Source organism: Hemitrygon akajei, chromosome 1 (assembly GCF_048418815.1).
Source record: "Hemitrygon akajei chromosome 1, sHemAka1.3, whole genome shotgun sequence".
Lineage (NCBI taxonomy): Eukaryota > Metazoa > Chordata > Chondrichthyes > Myliobatiformes > Dasyatidae > Hemitrygon > Hemitrygon akajei.
Genome location: NC_133124.1, coordinates 78,668,371 through 78,689,201, shown reverse-complemented (window position 1 = coordinate 78,689,201; position 20,831 = coordinate 78,668,371). Strand labels below are relative to the sequence as shown.

At 39.5% G+C, this 20,831-nt stretch overlaps 1 protein-coding gene across 11 annotated transcripts in view; it reads right to left on the bottom strand.

The window, feature by feature from the left end:
* The window catches only part of LOC140728102 (intermembrane lipid transfer protein VPS13B-like), a 1,021,046-nt gene that overhangs the window by 590,051 nt on the left and 410,164 nt on the right, over positions 1-20,831 (bottom strand). The window contains exon 20 of one of the 11 annotated variants that reach the window (XM_073046365.1): positions 2,998-4,013. The exons of the other annotated variants lie outside the window; for them this stretch is intronic. Coding sequence (XP_072902466.1) covers positions 3,946-4,013 — 68 coding nt within the window. The 3' untranslated portion in view covers positions 2,998-3,945. Of the gene's footprint in view, positions 1-2,997; positions 4,014-20,831 lie in introns of those variants that run through there. 11 annotated transcript variants of the gene reach the window in all.

Sequence of the window (20,831 nt, the reverse complement as noted above, 5' to 3'; positions counted from 1 at the left end):
GAAAATTACATTTATTAAAGTTCTTCTGTCATATTTATGTGGAATTCATGGCAATAGTTTACTTGCTTTCTAATTCAATGTAGAGCAACAGGAATGTACAACAATCACTAGAACTTCAAAAAATGCAATAAAATAAACACAAGTACAACAGAAGCAAAATGGTAAAAAATAGCATTGCACTCAAAATGCTGGAGGAACTCAGTGGGCAAGGTAGCATCTATGGAAAAGAGTACAGTCAATATTTTGGGGTGAGACCCTTCAGCAGGACTCTTTCCTACCCACCACTCACACACACACACACACACCACCCCCCCCCCAAATTTTAGGACTCTATATTGATGAAGAAAAGGAATGTGTGTACATGTCTTTCATCTTTTCCGATGATTGGGTTTACTTTAAATTGTCCTACCATATAATTTTGGTGTCAACAGTTAGTCAATGGGTCTGTGGCATTACTGGAGAAATTAGCTACCTGAAATTGGAAGATTCACTGTTCATAGCATTGGGTTGCAGGCCACCACAATGGAATATGAGGTGTTGATCCTCTTGTTAGGATGTTATGTTACAACTTTACAAAATACTGGTTAGTATACACTTGAGCACTTTCCCATCCTCTTTTCCCTCTCTCATCTTATCTTCTTGCCCACCCATTGCATCCCTCTAGTGCTCCTCCCCCGTTTTTCTTTAGTCCATGGCCTTCTGTCTCTTTCACCAATCAGCTTCCCAGCTCTTTACTTCATCCCTCCCCCTCCAAGTTTCACCTATCACCTGGTGTTTTTCTCTCCCTCCCCCCACCTTTTAAATCTATTCCTCAACTTTTTTTCTCCAGTTCTGCAGAAAGGTTTCAGCCTGAAATGTTGACTGTACTTTTTTCCATAGATGCTGAGTTCCTCCAGCATTTTGTGTGTGTTGCTCAGATTTCCAGCATCTGCAGATTTTCTCCTGTTTTCGATTCCAGCCACTACCTGTCAGGAGTTTGTACATTCTCCCCATGACCGTGTGGGTTTCCTCCGGGTTCTCCAGTTTCCTCCCACAATCTAAAGACACACCGGTTGGTAGGTCAATCGGTCGTTGTAAACTGTCCCATAATTAGGTTAGGATTAAATCAGGGAATTACTGGGAGGCGTGGATCAAAGAGCCAGACGGCCTACTCAAAGCTGTACCTCAATAAATAAAAGAATTTTAAAAGAGTATAGTCAACGTTTCTGGCTGAGCCTCTTCATCAGAAAAGTTCTTCATCAGGAATGTTATTTTCATTAACATTAATAATAATGGATTAAATGCTAAACTAATCAGATTTGAAAAAATGTTGTCGATGATTCAATGGAGTTGGGCATCAATCTGTTGTGAAGAAGAGAACAAGACACTAACAAATTAGGTTTATCACGTAATGAGTTATCTTAAGCTGAACTATAAAATTAGTTCAGTTGCTCGCACTCTCTTATCACACACCAGTCACAGTCAAAGTCGAGGCTGGTTCTCCATGATCTTTACAAGGTGTAATCAATATGACACCCCTTTCAAGTAAATACAAAAGGATTTATGGCTGTATCTTGAAGAAAACTGTTTGTTTATTACCTACTAACAGTAATACACAAACATAGCTGTTTGGACTCATTGTTATTCTGATTTAACTGCTGCATTAGACAACACACACAAAATGCTGGGGGAGTCAGCAAGTTAGGCAGCAACTATGGAAATAAATAAACAGTCAACATTTCTGGCCAAGACTCTTCTTCAGGACTGGAAAAGCAAGAAGAAGATGGCAGAATATAAGGGTGGGCGCAGGGGAAGGATGATAGCTAGAGGTCATAGGCAAAGCCAGGTGGGTAGGAAAGATAAAGAGTTGGAGAGGAAGGAATCTGATAGAAGAGGAAAGTGGACCATAGGAGAAAGGAAAAAAAGGAGTGTATCTAGGAGGAGGTGATAGGCAGGTGTAGGACTGTTTGTGGTCCTGATTGGAGGTGAGGTAGGAGGAGAACGGGCATGTGTATCACTTAGGCTGCTTGCAGGGATAAGTGCTGGGAGGAAAATTAGTGGCACAAGACGAATGGATAAGGGAATCATGGTGGGAGCAATCCCGCAGAAAGCAGGAGAGTTGGGGTGGGGGTGTGGGGGAGAGGAAAAGTAAAATTATGTTCGGTGGTAGGATCCCTTTGGAGATGCCAGAAGTTGCAGAGGATGACATGTGGATTAGACTCTAGAGACCCTTACTATTGATTGAGAAATACAAGTTCAAACATGAGTACAAATCCTGCAATGTAGTTGTGGAATTTAAATTCAAACAGGGATAAAACTTGCTTCAGTAACTTCAACCAGGAAAATTACCTGAATATATTATTGGCACTAATGCTTTTCCAAGAAAAGGATTCTGCCCTTTTTTCCCCAATTCATGTGATTTTGACCCCAGAGACACTGGATGGTAGTTCAACAATAAATATTAGTCTAGCCAATAATGCCTACATCCCATGAATGAAGAAACGAAAAAAAATCCTTGCACAAGTTTGATGAACCCTTGATTGCTCTTCAAGTGTACTTCATTAGCTGTAAAGTGTTTTCAGTCTTTTGAATAGTAAAAGGGTATTACATACAGATCTTCCTCTTATTCTTAAACATTCACAACTGCTGTCTTGTACTCATGCAACCAACTCAACATTAACCATCACATTCAGGTGTCCACAGCCAAAGAAAATAATGACTTAATTTGATGCAAATTAATTTTGTAGCTAACATCAGTTTGAGAATTATGTTATTTTACTCCATAATTATTTACTTAGCTAATGTCTTGAGTTGGAAATACATATTGTGAGTAGAGTCTGAACAATTATAAATGTAACATTTTACCAGGATAAAACAGCATAGCAAAGTCACCAAAGAAAATCTGTTAATGGTCAAGACTGGTAAAACTGCAGATATTAGAGGTACAACAGCCACACCTTAGTGCCTTGGAACTAATATGATAAACCCTGAAGATATATTAGCTTTCAGTGCCCTTAATTTTTTCAGCATTTTATTCTAATTTAATTTCCTTTAGTTGCTCACTTTCATTAGGTTCTTCATTCCCTAATACTTATGCAAAGTTTCTTGTGTACTCCTCTGTGAAGACAGAGCCACACAGTTTAACAGCTCTCCCATTCCTTATTTCCCATTATGAATTCTTGCAATTTTGACTACAGGAGACTACCCTTAACTTAGTTAGCCTTTTTCTTCTTATGTATCTGTAGAAGCTTTTAGAATCCACTTTTATTTTCCCTGTAAGTTTACTCTCATACTCTACTTTGCCCTCTTAAGAATTCCTATGTTGTTCAATGCTGATAACTAAACTACTTCCTATCTTTGCTTACCTCAAAGTTTAGAATTTTCTGAGTAAAAATATCAAGGATCATTTCCAACCTCTTGAAGCAGAAGAGGTTTTCTTTATATCTCACACAAAAGTCAATATTTCAAATAAACACACTCTGCTGCACATTAATATGACAACTGAGATCATATACTCAGGTTCTGTAAATGGGTTTAAATCTATGAACATAGGGCTAACATGGCACAAGAACTATAGCAGCAGAACAGCCACATGATCTCAACTCATCAAACAAGCAAATTAGAAGACAGGCTCAGCATTTCAAATTAAAATTAAACAAAAACAGGCAATTTGAGCAAACACAACAGCAGCAGATCTGCTCATGTGTTTTAATTAAAACCTTTTCTCTTTTACAGAGGAGACCAGCAAACAGAGATAATGTTTGGAACACTGGAACTATAGTTATAATTATAATTAAGTGATCTAATTCTATATACCTACTTTATCCTCAAAACACAATGATTTTGTTATTATAACAGAAGTATAGGATCATTAAAATATTTACAGAGAACTGCCACTAATCCTCATCAACGATCAATCATTGAGGACATCTTCAAGAATGCTTCCTCATGAAACGGCACCCATCACTAAGGAACTTCACCATCCATAACATGCCCTCTTTTCATTACTACAATCGGGGAGGAGGTCTGGAAGCCTGAAGAAACAGAATCAATAATTCAGAAACAGCTTCTTCCACTTGGCTATCAGATTTCTGAAGCATCCATGAATCCATGACCACTGCTTCATTACTCCTTTTTTGCACTATTTATTTATTTTTGTAACTTACAATAATTTTATTTCTTTGCACTGTATTGTTAATGCAGAACAACAAATTTCATGGCATGTAAATCAGTGATAATAAATCTGATCTGATTGGATTCTGATTTTGATATCACTGTCACTCAGTTGACTTATCCCCAATGTCTCACCAATGGATAACACTATTCAAAATATAGTTGACTCTGTTCCTAGTCAGGAGTTCTCCCAGAGATTTATTTTTGTATATAAAATGTAACTGCTGCATTTGCCAACAAAACTACACTAAATATTTCATTATTTCTAGAGATTCTAATTGGAGTAGCTATTAATTCAATATACAATCCTGGTCAGTTAACATTCTCAGCTACATCATAACATTGAGCATGAAACCCAGAAAGGTTTGTGCGAGAAAAGTCTTTGACCATCAGTCAATACAGCAAAAAGGCTGGCAGTAATGTGGTGGAGGAAAGGGCCAAATTCTATGCTATACAACTGTAGGATTGTGCAGAGAGTCTTAAGGCACTTCAGCAAAAGAAGGCAGGCAATTAATTTGGCTTGTTCCCAAGAAGACTGTTGTAAGTACTTGGCATGATGTCTCATCACCAGAACATTCAAACAAGCACCAAGACATCGGACAATTAAAGTCAAAAATGCCATGACATACTGTGCTTGATATGGTTGCAATAGGAATGAAATCACAATTCATCTCCTCATTTTGAAAGTGAAGCATTAGTCTTCAATAAAGTTGATCTTCAGCAACTTCACACAGGATTCTCAACCCAACAGGTTGTTCCCAGAAGCTCACAGTGAAATATACATCAACTGCTACTGCAAAACCATGAATTCCATTTGTTCAAAATTTGCTGTTCTTCCTTTGCAAAGAGATATCTACCAAGTGTCCCATATTGGCAGCAGCAAAGGTCCAGTACCACATGCTTGGGAAAGACTTAAGTTTAGCACATGTATGGCCACAGTTTATGGCCCTCTTATCATTTCCTACTGAAGGCTGAAACCTGTGAATGTGGCAATCTCTTCAAACTTTCTTTTGGGGAATGCATCCAAAGGAACTGACTTGTGTCGCAAAGATGTAAAGATAACATTGTAAAATAAATTGCAATTAGACACCCTAGTACACCTTTTACTGTATTTTGTTTATTTAGAAATACAGCGCAAAAGAGACCCTTCTAGCTCTTTAATCCATGCTGCCCAGCAATGCACTGATTTAACCCTAACTTAATCACAGGACAATTTACAGTGACCAATTAATCCACTAACCTGTACATCTTTGGCCCATGGGAAGAAACAGGAGCACCTGAAGAAAACCCACACAGGAAAGAATGTATAAACCTGCTTTTAGAGGGTGCCAGAGTTGAACTCCGAACTCCGACACACCAAGCTGTACTAGCGTCATGCTAACCACTATACCCCTGTAAAAGAATGAATATGATCTGTCTTCTACTGAGTATTTAAATTATATGTTTACAAATGTTATGAACAAAGCATAACTTTGAAGAAAACAGATCATGATACTTGCAAATCCTGTAATTTCATCAAAATTCAATAGTAGTAATCACAATGAGGAGATGTTCTGTTAGGTAAATAAGAGGTAATTGTTTCTACTGGCAAGAGTGTCATTCAACAGAGAAGACAGATTTAAGATAATGGACAAAGTGGAGAGATGAAGAGATAATTTTGGTTGCAAATAGCAAATTAGGATTATCTGAAATGCCTGTTTGGAGAGTTCAAAAGTATTTTTCAACAGAGAATAAAGTAAATTTTGGAAAAAGAATTTAAAGAACAGTGTAGAAAATAGAATGTCACAAAATTAATTAGAACCAACAAGGCACACTATTCCAAATTGCCTTCCTCAGTGAATCACAAAATTTTCTCTTACGGCGTTCCCATAAATAGAACTCTGAGGATCAAATTGATGTTCTACTTAGCACAGTGTTCTTGGAACTTTAACCTGTTTGCATTAAGTATGAGATGCCACACATTTTTCCACAATGCTCTACATTATACATTTCTCAACTATTAGTATCACAGTTTCAGCTTTGCAATTTGTTGACAAGGTTTGGTACAGTCACTTGTGACAATTGATTATACTACGTAAGTAAGTTGTATGAGTATAAAAGTGAATAAGCATGCAATTAGTTTACAAGAGCTAGCATGCATACAGATGCTGCTATCAAGCAATCATTAGTATTCGGAAATGGTTTTGTCTATCCACATTTCCTCCTGACTGAATCAATCATCCTACCGATTACTTCAGAATAAACTATATCTTGGAAACACTAATTTGCTAAATAACTAAGGATTTAAATTAATTATACAAGCAATCACACAAACAACTTTTTATTGATCCAGATATCTATCATGCACAGCACTTCTCCACCCAATGACAACATAGAACAAATAAACATATTCACAGTGACAAATGCTGGAAAGAGACTCTTAACACTCCCAGGGAGGCAGTCAACCCAATAGACTCCGACCCAGTAGGGGGTAACAAGATCACTTTCCGTAAAGAGTCATCTAGTATGTCAATCCTCCCACTCAGCCCAGCATGATAAAACAGCACACAGACTCCAATGTCTGCCACTGCTTTCAAGAAAATATTCTCCTAGCTCTGATGCCCTGCAATTTTAGGCCCTTACTGGGTGGTTCTTCATAGGTGAAGAAGACAAAGGAGGTTCTTTTTGACATGTCCTTTCATGCAGGAAATAGACGAAGTGAAAATTGAACTCAAAAAGAATGTGATAAGAAAGGTGTTAACATTAGACTTAGCTGTAACCAAAGAATTCTTCCAGCAGTCAAACATAAATCAGCAGTATAATCCAATCATGTGGTTACTGACAACTTTGAGCCTCTCTGTAGCCTGTACCTTTATGCCTGTTCTTTATCAAGCAGGTGACAGGTCCAGACCTTTGACATGATAATAAACTGGAATTAATGTTGCCTTACTTTATCAGTGACTGAGAACACCAAAAGATTACTGAAGCTGCTTTTTACGCTGCTCCATGCTGCAGGTTCCCATTTAAAAGTCTTCTTGGTCACTGATCTTGTTAAGTTTATTTCATGGTTAGTGCCAGTGAAACATCAGAGCAGCAGACAATGACCTATAGCACTAAGCACTTAACATAACTTTAATTCTGGACATAAGTAGTTGATGAAATAAAAACAGAATGACTATAAAATGTGGTATATAGCAAACTGTACAATGAGGAGCATGGCCCACGTCAACTATTTTCCTTTCTAAACAAGGAGATAATTCAGTAGTACGTGGAACAATTTGTACTTTATCATTGCTTTAAGAGAAAGCTGCAATACTATGTCAGTTCCAAAGTAAAAATGCACATATTATAAGTACTGCTTTATTCACAGGCTACATTTCAGGATAAGTTGATAAATGTGATGTACACATTACTTACTGACAGACATAAATGTATGCTGCTTTAAAGTTCAAATCATCTTTAACTTTCATTGTCAAATATTGACGTACCTGTATCAAGGTGTGAACTCTATGCTGTTGTTAAGATTACACATCTTCACTCTTCTCCACAGCACAAGATTTCATTGGGAATTAACCTACTTCAGTACATTACTGTTCAGGATAATGTTATGAAAGCAGACGTGGATACAGAAGCAGGCAACTGTAGAACAGGACCACCAATTGGGATATCAATGCATTTATAGTCATAATATGTTACAGAAATTAAATACAATACATTCAATAATTTGTCAGCCACCCAAGTTATGTTTATTGGAGTCCCATCTTCCAAAAACACAATGAAATTCTATCTATTCATTTTGATCATGTGATCGACGAGGGGGACCATGTGTGAGATAATGAAAATAAATCATTTCTAAATTTAACTCAAACATTTTTCTTAAAAGTAATCAAATAACATTAAGTATGAGGAGCTGGCCCATTTGTGAATAATGGTAAGGTGCCATATTGGTTAAGAAAACTGTGCCATTAATCCAGAGACAGGAATTCAAATCCCACCAGAGTAACCAGGAAATTTAAATCCAGGTAGTAAAATAAACCTGGAATAAAAAGCTAGTAATAACAGGCATGAAATTACTAAATTGCCATGAAAACTCATCTGGTTCTCTCCCATTCAGTATGACCACAGAGGCCAGTTCTAGAGCAGACTTGGAGCTGGACCACAGCAGCGGGGCCTGAGTCTGAGAGTGAAAAACAAATTGTGCTTTAGCCAATTTAAGTGCCGACCCAGATTAAAAAGATCAAGGTGTTAAGGCTGAGGGCAAATGAAGAACTAGTGTTCAGCTCACCAATCCATGAGGATTACTCACCTCAGCACTAAACTGAATCTGCAGCTGTGGCCTGCGTCCATCAGCATTTGCCTCAGCGCTAAACTATCTCTGTGGCTGCAGCCTACAGCTATTGTGCTCCTGGACCAGCTTCACTCGCTGCACTGAACTGGCTCCCTAGCTGCAGCTTGCAGCTATCGGGCTTCTGGACTGGCTGCAACACTGAACTAGCTCTCTGGACTCACTTTAGGGCGCACTGCAATTCATGTTCTGTGTGTTATTTGTTGACCTTTTTATTGTTTGCAGCATGTCTTTTTTCCCCCACACATTGGGTGTTTGATGGTCATTGTTGTGTGAGGTATTTTAATGGATTCTATTGCGTTTCTTTGTTTTATGGCTGCCTCAAGAAGACGAGTCTAAGTTGTATATAGCTCAAAGTGATATATACATACTTCAAAAAAATGAACTTTGAACTTTAATCCTTACAAGGTCTGGCTCAAGTCAACTTCTTGCTTGCTATGACCCCTATTCTGTATGGTAGAGGGTACTAATTAGAGATGCCAGTGATGCCAGCATCCCATAACAAAATTAGAAAATGGGTACTGAAGATAGATGGCTTTGTATAAACACAATTAAGAATTTGTTTGTTCAGACACAACAGAGGGTTCATGTTAATCATGAGAGTTTACTGAAGACCTGGGAAATTGAAAGCAAACCTGTGATATCCCTGCAACACTGGACTCAATAGTTAAAGGCATTATGATACTGATAAGCCTAGTTGCCAACATTACTGAATTATCCGGACTCCCAACATCATGTCTGGTTCCCAGCTACTTTAGCACTTGGAGTTGACTGAACTTGCTCAGTACCTGTGGCCCTGTCTTGGTCAAAGTGTAAAAGAGCACAATGGGAATGCAAGAAGGAATTTCAAATGGATTAGAATCTGAATAGAAGCTAACAATTTTTGGCCATAAGGTTAGACTGTGGAAGGCACCTGACAATTATTTCATTTTACAAACACTGCTTTAAAAATAATGCATAATTCTCAAAACTAACACGCTTTCATCCTCGCCGTGCTACATGCCAACAATAAATCTGTTTGAATTTTAATGATCCCTATAATTTCTTTCCTGAAGGTCCCATACACGTAATAACAAATAATCTAATTTTGTTCTGGTCCTTAATCAGATAAAGTCAGAAAAACATTTACTCTGCCTGGAGGCTCTGGGTCATCACTATCTTGATAATGCTATAACCTTTTCAATTCATGCAGCTCTTGAATGTTCAAATAAAAGGTTGTACAGAGAACTTCATAGAAGTAGTAGTGTCTGATCACCTAACCATCATGTCCTGCAACCTGCAGAGTTTTAATCTGAAGTAATGCTCATTTTACACCACTGCAAAGTTTTTGATTGAATAGTTAACTATACTTTCTTAAAGGATGTCAATCAAATTCCATAATTAAAAGTAGTGCACGTCCTTGTCCCTGCCTTTCCAGAGTTAATCAGCCTGAGGTATGCAATATCTATTGCAACAATGTTGAACTCTCAACCCACAGAAGCATGAATCTCAGTTCCAGTTTCAAGTGTCATTCACATTTGCTTGCTTTCATTACTTTGAGTGAACTCATCCTGAAACTTCCGAGTTGGTGTGAAGACATTTGCAATGAACCCAGATAACCAATACTCTGAGAATCCTGTATGGCATGGGGTAAATGGTAGCAATTAAGACCATCAGTCATTTAAATGTTTAAACTTTCAATCCTTTCTGGTGTGCTGTCAAGTTAATTAATATTATAGGCAGGAATCTATAACCACTAAAAACTAAATTTGACTGTTATTACAGTACAGCCATCAAATATCCATGCCTCCTGGACAAATACAATATGGCAGAAGCTATGACTATTCCATATCCAATCCAGAAAGGCAACAGTTTTACACTGGTTTGCAATTATGAGTTTAGAATATTGGAAGATTACCAATCTTACAAAAGTGAGAACAGTAACATATCTGAGATACAAGTTATTTGGAATTGTACTATTCCTTCAAATTCCCAGCAGTTTCTTTCAATTTGTAAATAATATCCATTATTTTTCTTTTCTTTTGCAGTTTTATTCCCATTTTCTTCACTCAGTATGGTCTGCTGAAAACATAAATAGCCCTTCCTTTAAACCTTTAGCTCAACCATGTTGATTCTTCATCCATATCAGCTATCCCTATGTCCCAATGAAATTCAGCCACCTGCTTTCTTTAAGTATTCTGTGCCACCCAAATATGCCAATACACTTCTTTGCCAGTCTTGCCCATCTTGCAACCAGATTCCCAAAAGACTCTGTTGACCCTTTTAATACACAACGTGGTCAGCTGCTGCCTTTAATAGCCTTTCCGCAGTTTTTACTGCAACAATGCTACTGTCCATAACGATCTCATGTCTCTAGATTTGTAGTGTTGAGCACCCACTCCTATCTGAGCTGTCACAACAGCAAGCAGTGCCTATTACTCAACTCCATTAACATTCCACACTAAAAGGACTTTGCCAGTTTTATGAGGAGAAGTCACAGAATACATGATCACCACAACCGTGGTACTTTATAGGCAAACTCCAGAACAAAGAATCTGTTAATGGAGTTGATGTGAGGTTTTGAAATGAAATTTCATGCAATATTTAATTTAGGTTCAAAGTGAATTAATTTATGATTAATATAAACTCAGCCAATAAAAAATAATATAATGAATACAGATCAGATAGCTGAGCAGAAATGGTTGCACCCCAGAAGGGAGATGCAGAGACTAATCAGAATCAGGATCAGGTTTATTATAACCAGCATGTGACATGAAATTTGTTAACTTAGCAGCAGTTCAATGCAATACATGATCTAGCAGAGAGAAAAAATATATATATAATAAAACATAACAGTAAATAAACAAGTAAATCAATTATGTATATTGAATAGATTTTTTTAAATGTGCAAAAACAGGAATACTAAATAGTAAAAAAAAAGGTGAGGTAGTGTTCAAGGGTTCAATGTCCATTTCAGAATCAGATGGCAGAGGGGAAGAAGCTGTTCCTGAATCGCTGAGAGTGTGCCTTCAGGTTTCTGTATCTCCTACCTGATGGTAACAGCGAGAAAAGGGCATGCCCTGGGAGCTGGAGGTCCTTAATAATGGACGCTGCCTTTCTGAGACACCGCTCCCTAAAGATGTCCTGGGTACTTTATAGGCTAGTGCCCAAGATGAAGCTGACTAGATTTACAACCTTCTGCAGCTTTCTTGGGTCCTGTTCAGTAGCCCCTCCATACCAGACAGTGATGCAGCCTGTCAGAATGCTCTCCACGGTACAACTATAGAAGTTTTTGAGTGTATTTGTTGACATGCCAAATCTCTTCAAACTTCTAATAATGTACAGCCGCTGTCTTGCCTTCTTAATAACTACATCGATATGTTGGGACCAGGTTAGATCCTCAGAGATCTTGACACCCAAAAACTTGAAGCTGCTCACTCTCTCCACTTCTATGAGGATTGGTATGTGTTCCTTTGTCTTATCCTTCCTGAAGTCCACAATCAGCTCTTTCATCTTACTGACGTTGAGTGCCAGATTGTTTCTGCGGCACCATTCCACTAGTTGGCATATCTCACTCCTGTACGCCCTCTCTTCACCACTTGAGATTCTACCAACAATAGTTGTATCGTCAGCAAATTTATAGATGGCATTTGAGCTATGCCTAGCCACACAGTCATGTGTATACAGAGAGTAGAGCAGCAGACTAAGCACACACTCCTGAGGTGTGCCAGTGTTGATCGTCAGTGAGGAGGATATGTTATCACCAATCCGCACAGACTATGGTCTTCCAGTTAGGAAATTGAGGATCCAGTTGCAGAGGGCGGTACAGAGGCCCAGGTTCTGCAACTTCTCAATCAGGATTGTCGGAATGATGGTATTAAATGCTGAGCTACAGTTGATGAACAGCATCCTGACGTAGGTGTTTGTGTCGTCCAGGGCTCTAAAGCCATATGGAGAGCTATTGAGATTGCATTTGCCATTGACTGCCTTAAATTGACAATAAGACTTAAAGATGTCATGCCCCTCAACTTACATTACATGCAGAGCAGATTTGATACTCAGTAAGCCATCTTTGTTGTATTCTAGTTTACACACCATTACCAAAAAATGATAACTTTTAATGGGATTATGTATTTTACTAACATTATGCAACTAACAAACTGAAAATGATTACTAGGAAAATTACTGGTATCAATCAACTTGAATTACAAGAGTTTGATGCAACTAAAATAGCTTTCAATGAATCTCTTTTGCATGAATTTTATGATGTGTCTTATCAATTAATGTGCTTATTTATATATGTGTGCAGCACATCAGAAAAGTACAAGAACATGTTATCAAATGGACTTGACTCAAGGACAGATGATTAATATTTAGAAAGGACCAATGCCATTTATTTCTAGCAAACTACAACAGATATACTGACACAGTTGATGGCATGAAATCAGAGTGTTTAGCATATGGAGCATATTCCACAATGCTGTCAGAATTTCATTTCAATATGTAACATAAGAATGCCATCAAAAAAATGAACAGTTGTAATCAAGAAGCAAAACAGTTGCAGATGCAGGAATTCAGAACAATCATAATTCCTACTGAGGATCCAGTTGTTACAATACTAGTCAAACAACTTGGAAATGCAACAAGATTGAAATTGATTTGTTAACTTCTGTCACTTACAACTGCTATAAAACTGTTTACCAAATTTCAAATTAAACTGCTGCATTCTATATGAGGCATTAGTCAAAGTTTCCATTTTGAAAGATTAATATTTCATTGCTCAGTATTTTCTAAGGAAAGGATCTTTAGAGACAACATTAATGAAGAAATTAGAGAAGAGCTTAATTAATGCAAATTCTTCCCAAGAAAGGAAATTAACAACAACAGCTGGAATGCACATACAAAAGCACAAATGATTCCCTACTGGACAACTGGAGTTGTCTAGGTGTTGCATGGTGTTACAACACTTAGAGTATTTTGCACATCTGGAATACAACCTTGGCCCAAATAAAAAGAGGAAGAGTGAGGACTTTGATGTGGGGTAGGGAATGAGTGGAGATCCATGAAATAGCTGAGAAGAGGAAAATATTAAATGGGAAGGGTTGTTAAGGTGGGGTGGGTGGAACGATTAGTGACAACTTAGTGGTTCGGGAAACTAAGATATGAAGAGGAGGGGAGCAGAGGAAATCTTCATTTCAAAATGCCCAACACACTAATAACAGTCAGTTGAAAGTGAAGCTACAATATTGTTTTGCCAGTGATCAGAAATAAATCTATCAGGCATCAGAAGTTTATAGCAGTCAGCTTACCATTTTACTGTGATGAACAAAACTAATCAACACACACATAACGCTAGAGGAACTCCTCAGATCAGGCTGCATCAATGGAGTAGAATGGACAATCAACATTTATTCCTCTCCTTGGATGCTCCTTGACCTGCTGAGTTCCTCCAGCATTTTGTGTATGTGAGACACTGGATTTCCAGAATCTGCACTATCTCTTGCGTTGATAAAGTTGACTACTGTATCTGGGATACTGTACAAGTATCTGGGAGTACAGTTAGACGAGAAGCTAGACTGGACTGCCAACACAGATGCCTTGTGCAGGAAGGCACAGAGTCGACTGTACTTCCTTAGAAGGTTGGCGTCATTCAATGTCTGTAGTGAGATGCTGAAGATGTTCTATAGGTCAGTTGTGGAGAGCGCCCTCTTCTTTGTGGTGGCGTGTTGGGGAGGCAGCATTAAGAAGAGGGACGCCTCACGTCTTAATAAGCTGGTAAGGAAGGCGGGCTCTGTCGTGGGCAAAGTACTGGAGAGTTTAACATCGGTAGCTGAGCGAAGGGCGCTGAGTAGGCTACGGTCAATTATGGAAAACTCTGAACATCCTCTACATAGCACCATCCAGAGACAGAGAAGCAGTTTCAGCGACAGGTTACTATCGATGCAATGCTCCTCAGACAGGATGAAGAGGTCAATACTCCCCAATGCCATTAGGCTTTACAATTCTACCGCCAGGACTTAAGAACTTTTTAAAAGCTATTATTAATGCTTTTTGAGATAGTGATTTAGATGCATATCATATTTTTTACTGAGTTAAGTATTGTATGTAATTAGTTTTGCTACAACAAGTGTATGGAACATTGGAAAAAGTTGAATTTCGCCATGGGGATGAATAAAGTATCTATCTATCTGTCTATCTACTGTGTAATCAATTTAATTATATTTTAAATTAATATATACATATTCTTAAAATGAAAAAGAACATATTGTGAAAGATTTGTTTGGTCTATTAAAGGATGTCATTAAAAAAGAACAGAATTCAAAATAAAGGAAAAATTCATCCTGCAATAGTCCAAGCTTTAGTATACGTCCTATTAATTAACACAAAAAATATCATTAAAACTATTAAGTTTAAAGTTCAAACTAAATTTATTATTGAAGTACATGTATGTCCCTATATCCAGCCCTGAGATTCATTATCTTCCAGGCATGCTCAGTAAATCCAAGAAACACGACAGAACATAGAATAGTACAGGACAGCAGCAGGCCATTCAGATCACAATGTTGTGTGGAATCAGCTAAAAAGCAATCCAAAAGCACCCAAACACTAATCTCTCCTACCTTCACCATGTCCATATCCCTCCAGTTTCCTTACATTCATGTGCCTATCCAAATATCTCTTAGAAGGCATCCACAACTCTCTTGAGTTAAAAACTTACTCCTCACAACCCCTTTCAACCTACCCCTACTACCTTCAAAGCAGGACACCTAGTATTAGAGATTACAGCCCTGGGAAAATGATACTCTCTGTCCATTCTATTGATGCCTCTCATAACCTTGTAAACCTTTATCAGATCTCAATGTACGAATCAATGAAAGACGACACGCAACAGGATGGACAAAAACTAATGCGCAAAAGACAGCAAAATGGTAAATATAAAAGAAAAAAATAATTAATTAACTAACTAACTACAAACAAACAAACAAATCAAGCAAGCAATAAGTATCGAGAACATTAGATAAAGAGTCCTTGAAAGAAAATCTATAGTTGTGGGAACAGTTCAGTGATGAGGCTAGTGAAGTTATCCCCTCTGGTTTAACAGCCTGATGGATGAGGGGTAATAACTGTTCCTGAACACTGGAAGTGTAGGTTTAGAGGCTTCTGTACTTTCTTCCCGATGGCAGCAGTGAGAAGAAAGCATCGCCGGTGTGACGGACAGCACTCAGTGAATGCACTCCTTACACACACGCATTCACACACACACAAACATTGCCTTGTCATTCTAGTGACTGTACACACTTCAATGTCTTCCCTGATCTACTCTCATAATTAACCCAGTGCTCCACACCCTCCCTTGCATTGCTGCACACATTCAGACACTGAAGTTTAGCTTAACTTCATTCTTTATTTGTACTTAAATTCTAAGTGTGTGATTGTGTTGAGTGCTCCGCTGTAACATGCTGTCATCTCCCCACAGTTCCGTGGTGTCCACTGGGTCCTAAATTGAACTAATGCTCTTGAGTTGGCTTTATGGCTCCATACACAGTGGAATATTCTATTTCTTTAGTAATGGGGATATGTAAATCTGTATATGATGTTTGTATATGGCATTTAAAGTAAACACTTCTGTTTATTTTGTAATATGATAGCAAATACATTGTGGGGTCCATCATGTTCTAATTTATGTGTAGTCCTAAGTTAACTTTGTTGGTAATTAAAGATGGTAAGTGTAGCGGGATGGAGATACATCAATACCAAAGGAGGTGCTACTTCCCTCTGCTAGCCTCTATAATCACCCTCAGGCAAGGTGTAGCACCTGCTTAGCACCCCGATCAGGCTCATGTGAAGCCATGGGGGCAAGTGCTGGATGATCATATGAGCAGCTGGTGCATATTACAAGTCCTGGTAACGTGACCACTGAAGCCAGGCAGATAATCTCTTAAGAGTATTTATAATGGCTAGGGTCACCTGTCCTGTAAACTACTGCCCAGAAGAAGACAATGGCAAGCCATTTATCTAGAAAAATTTGGCAGAAACGATCATGGTCATGGAGACCATGATCGCCCATGTCATATAACAGGGCACATAACGAAGATGGCATACTCTCCCTCAGAATTGGAGAGAGATGGGGACTTCCAGGAGGTCACACAAGGTAAGAAGAAGTACAGGGCTATTATTGTGCTTCTTGTAGATATCTTCTTGTAAATATTGGCATTTTTATCACTATTTTCACAAACTTTTGGTTTTTTTTGATGCACCTAATAAACACCCTTGCACTAAAGTGCAAAGCAACTCCAGCCATGTTTTACTTTGGTAAAATTAAAGGTCACAGCCCATATTTTTAACAGCTTAGATGGTGGGGGTCCTTGATGATTGATGCTACTTTCCTGCTCCAAGTAGATGTGCTTTGTAGGAGGACTAAGCCGTATCCACTCAGACTTTTGTTCAAAGGCATTGATGTTTCCATACCAGGCTGTAATGCAACCAGCCAATATACTCAAACTGCTCTCCACTACATAGAACTTTTTCAAAGCTTTAATTGGTACTTCAAAGTTCAAAGTAAATTTATGGTCAAAGTAATTTAGTATATGTCACCATATATAACCCGAAAATTTGTTTTCTTGCAGGCATACGCAGTAAATCCAAGAAACATAGAAAACCTACAGCACAATAAAGCCCCTTCGGCCCTTAAAGCTGTGCCAAACATGTCCCTGCTTTAGAGCTACCTAGGCTTTACCTCGGCCCTATATTTCTCTAAGCTCCATGTACATATCCAGGAGTCTCTTAAAAGACCCTATCGTATCCACCTCCACCACCACCACCAGCAGCAGCCCATTCCACGCACTCACCACTCTCTGCATAAAAAAAACTTACCCCTGATATCTCTTCTGTACCTACTTCTAAGCACCTTAAAACTATGCCCTCTCGTGCTATCCATTTCAGCCCTGGGACAAAGCCTCTGACTATCTACATGATCAATGCCGCTCGTTATCTTGTACACCTCTATCAAGTCACCTCTCATCCTCCGTCACTCCAAGGAGAAAAGGCCGAGTTCACTCAACCTATTCTCATAAGGCATGCTCCCCAATCCAGGCAACATCCTTGTAAATCTCCGCTGCACCATTTCTATGGTTTCCACATCCTTCCTATAGTGAGGTGACCAAAATTGAACACAGTACTCCAAGTGGGGTCTGACCAGGGTCCTATATAACGGCAACGTTACCTCTCGGCTCTTAAGCTCAATCCCACGATTGCACCCACGTTACCTCTCGGCTCTTAAGCTCAATCCCACGATTGCACCCATGGCCAATGCACCGTATGCCTTCTTAACCACAGAGTCAACCTCTGTAGCAGCTTTGAGTGTCCTATGGATTCAGTCCCCAAGATCCCTCTGATCCTCCACACTGCCAAGAGTCTTACCATTAATGCTATATTCTGCCATCATATTTGATCTACCAAAATGAACCACCTCACACTTAAAATGCTGGTGGAACACAGAAGGCCAGGCAGCATCGATTGTTTTGGGCTGAGACCCTTCCTCAGGACTAACTGAAAGAAGAGATAGTAAGAGATTTGAAAGTGGGAGGGGGAAGGAGAGATCCAAAATGATAGGAGAAGACAGGAGGGGAAGGGATGAAGCTAAGAGCTGGAAAGATGATTGGCAAAAGGGATACAGAGCTGGAGAAGGGAGAGGATCATGAGATGTGAGGCCTAGGGAGAAAGAAAGGGGGAGGGGAGCACCAGAGGAAGATGGAGAGCAGGCAAGGGATCACTCCCTACACGACTCCCTTGTCCATTCATACCTCCCATCCCTTTCCACCGATCTCCCTCCCAGCACTTATCCTTGTAAGCGGAACAAGTGCTATACCTGCCCTTACACTTCCTCCCTTATCACCATTCAGGGACCCAGAAAGTCCTTCCAGGTGAGGCAACACTTCACCTGTGAGTCGGCTGGTGTGATATACTGCATCCGGTGCTCCCGGTGCGGCCTTCTATATATTGGTGAGACCCGATGCAGACTGGGAGACAGTTTCGCTGAACACCTATGCTCTGTCCGCCAGAGAAAGCAGGATCTCCCAGTGGCCACACATTTAAGTTTCACGTCCCATTCCCATTTTGATATGTCAATCCATGGCCTCCTCTACTGTCAAGATGAAGCCACACTCAAGTTAGAGGAACAACACTTTATATTCCATATGGCATGAACATTGATTTCTCTAACTTCTCTTAATGCCCCTCCTCCCCTTCTTACCCCATCCCATATTTATTTATTTATTTATTCATTCATTCCTTTTCTTCTCTCTCTCTTTTTTCTCTCTGTCCCTCTCACAATCACTCCTTGCCAGCTCTCCATCTTCCTCTGGTGCTCCCCTCCCCCTTTCTTTCTCCCTAGGTCTCCTGTCCCATGATCCTCTTCCTTCTCCAGCTCTGTATCCCTTTTGCCAATCAACTTTCCGGCTTTTGGCTTCATCCCTCCCCCTCCCGTCTTCTCCTATCATTTCAGATCTCTCCTCCCCCTCCCACTTTCAAATCTCTTACTATCTCTTCTTTCAGTTAGTCCTGACGAAGGGTCTTGGCCCGAAACATCAACTGTATTTCTTCCTATAGATACTGCCTGGTCTGCTGCGTTCCACCAGCATTTTTTTGTGTGTTGCTTGAAGTTCCACCATCTGAAGATTTCATCATGTTTGCACCTCACATTTATCTGGGTTGAACTCCATCTGCCACTTCTCAGTCCAGTTTTGCATCCTATGAATGTCCTGTTGTAACCTCTGACAGTCCTCCACACTATCCACAACACCCCCAACCTTTGCATCATCAGCAAATTTACTAACCCATCACTCCACTTCCTCATCCAGGTCATTTTTAAAAATCACAAAGAGTAGGGGTCCCACAACAGATCCCTGAGGCACACCACTGGTCACCAGCCTCCATGCAGAACATGAGCTGTCTACATCTACTCTTTGCCTTCTGTGGGCAAGCCAGTTCTGGATCCACAAAGCAATGTCCCCTTCGATCCTATGCCTCTTTACTTTCTCAATAAGCTTTGCGTGGGGTACCTTATCAAATGCCTTGCTAAAATCCATATACACTACATCTACTACTCTTCCTTCATCAATGAGTTCAGTCACATCCTCAAAAAATTCAACCAGGCTTGTAAGGCATAACCTGCCTTTGACAAAGCCATGCTGACTATTCCTAATCATATTATGTTTCTCCAAATCTTCATAAATCCTGCCTCTCAGGATCTTCTCCATTAACTTAACAACCACTGAAGTAAGACTCACTGGCCTATAATTTCCTGGGCTATCCCTACTCCCTTTCTTGAATAAGGGAACAACATCCGCAACCCTCCAATCCTCCAGAACCTCTCCCGTCCCTATTGATGATGCAAAGATCATTGCCAGAGGCTCAGCAATCTCCTCCCTCGCCTCCCACAGTAGCCTGGGGTACATCCTGTCCGGTCCTGGTGACTTATCCAACGTGATGCTTTCCAAAAGCTCCCACACATCCTCTTTCTTAATATCTACATTCTGAAGCTTTACAGTCCACTGCAAGTCATCCCTACAATCGCCAAGATCCTTTTCAGTAGTGAAAACTGAAGCAAAGTATTCATTAAGTACCTCTGCTATTTCCTCCATTTCCATACACACTTTTCCACTGTCACACTTGATCGGTCCTATTCTCTCACGTCTTATCCTCTTGCTCTTCACATACTTGTAGAATGCCTTGGAATTTTCCTTAATCCTGTCTGCCAAGGCCTTCTCAAGGTCTCTCTGGCTCTCATAATTTCATTCTTAAGCTCCTTCCTGCTAGCCTCATCATTTTCTAGATTCAGATCATTTCCTAGTTTTTTGAATCTTTCATAAGCTCTTCTTTTCTTCTTGACTAGATTTACAACAGCCTTTGTGTACCACGGATCTTGTAGCCTACCATCCTTTCCATGTTTCATTGGAACGTAACTACTCAGAAGCCCATGCAAATATCCCCTGAACATTTGCCACATTTCTTCCATAGATTTCCCTGAGAACACCTGTTTTCAATTTATGCTTCCAAGTTCCTGCCTGATAGCCTCATAGTTCTCCTTATTCCAATCAGACATTTCCCTAACTTGTCTGTTTCTATCCCTCTCCAATGCTATAGTAAAGGAGATAGAATTGTGATCATTATCTCCAAAATGCTCTCCCACTGAGAGATCTGACACCTGACCAGGTTCATTTCCTAATACCAAATCAAGTACAGCATCTCCTCTTGTAGGCTTATCTACATACTGTGTCTACATATTGTCAAGAAACCTTCCTGAACACACCTAACAAACTCCACCCCATCTAAACCCCTCACTCTAGAGAGATGCCAATCAATATTTTGGAAATAA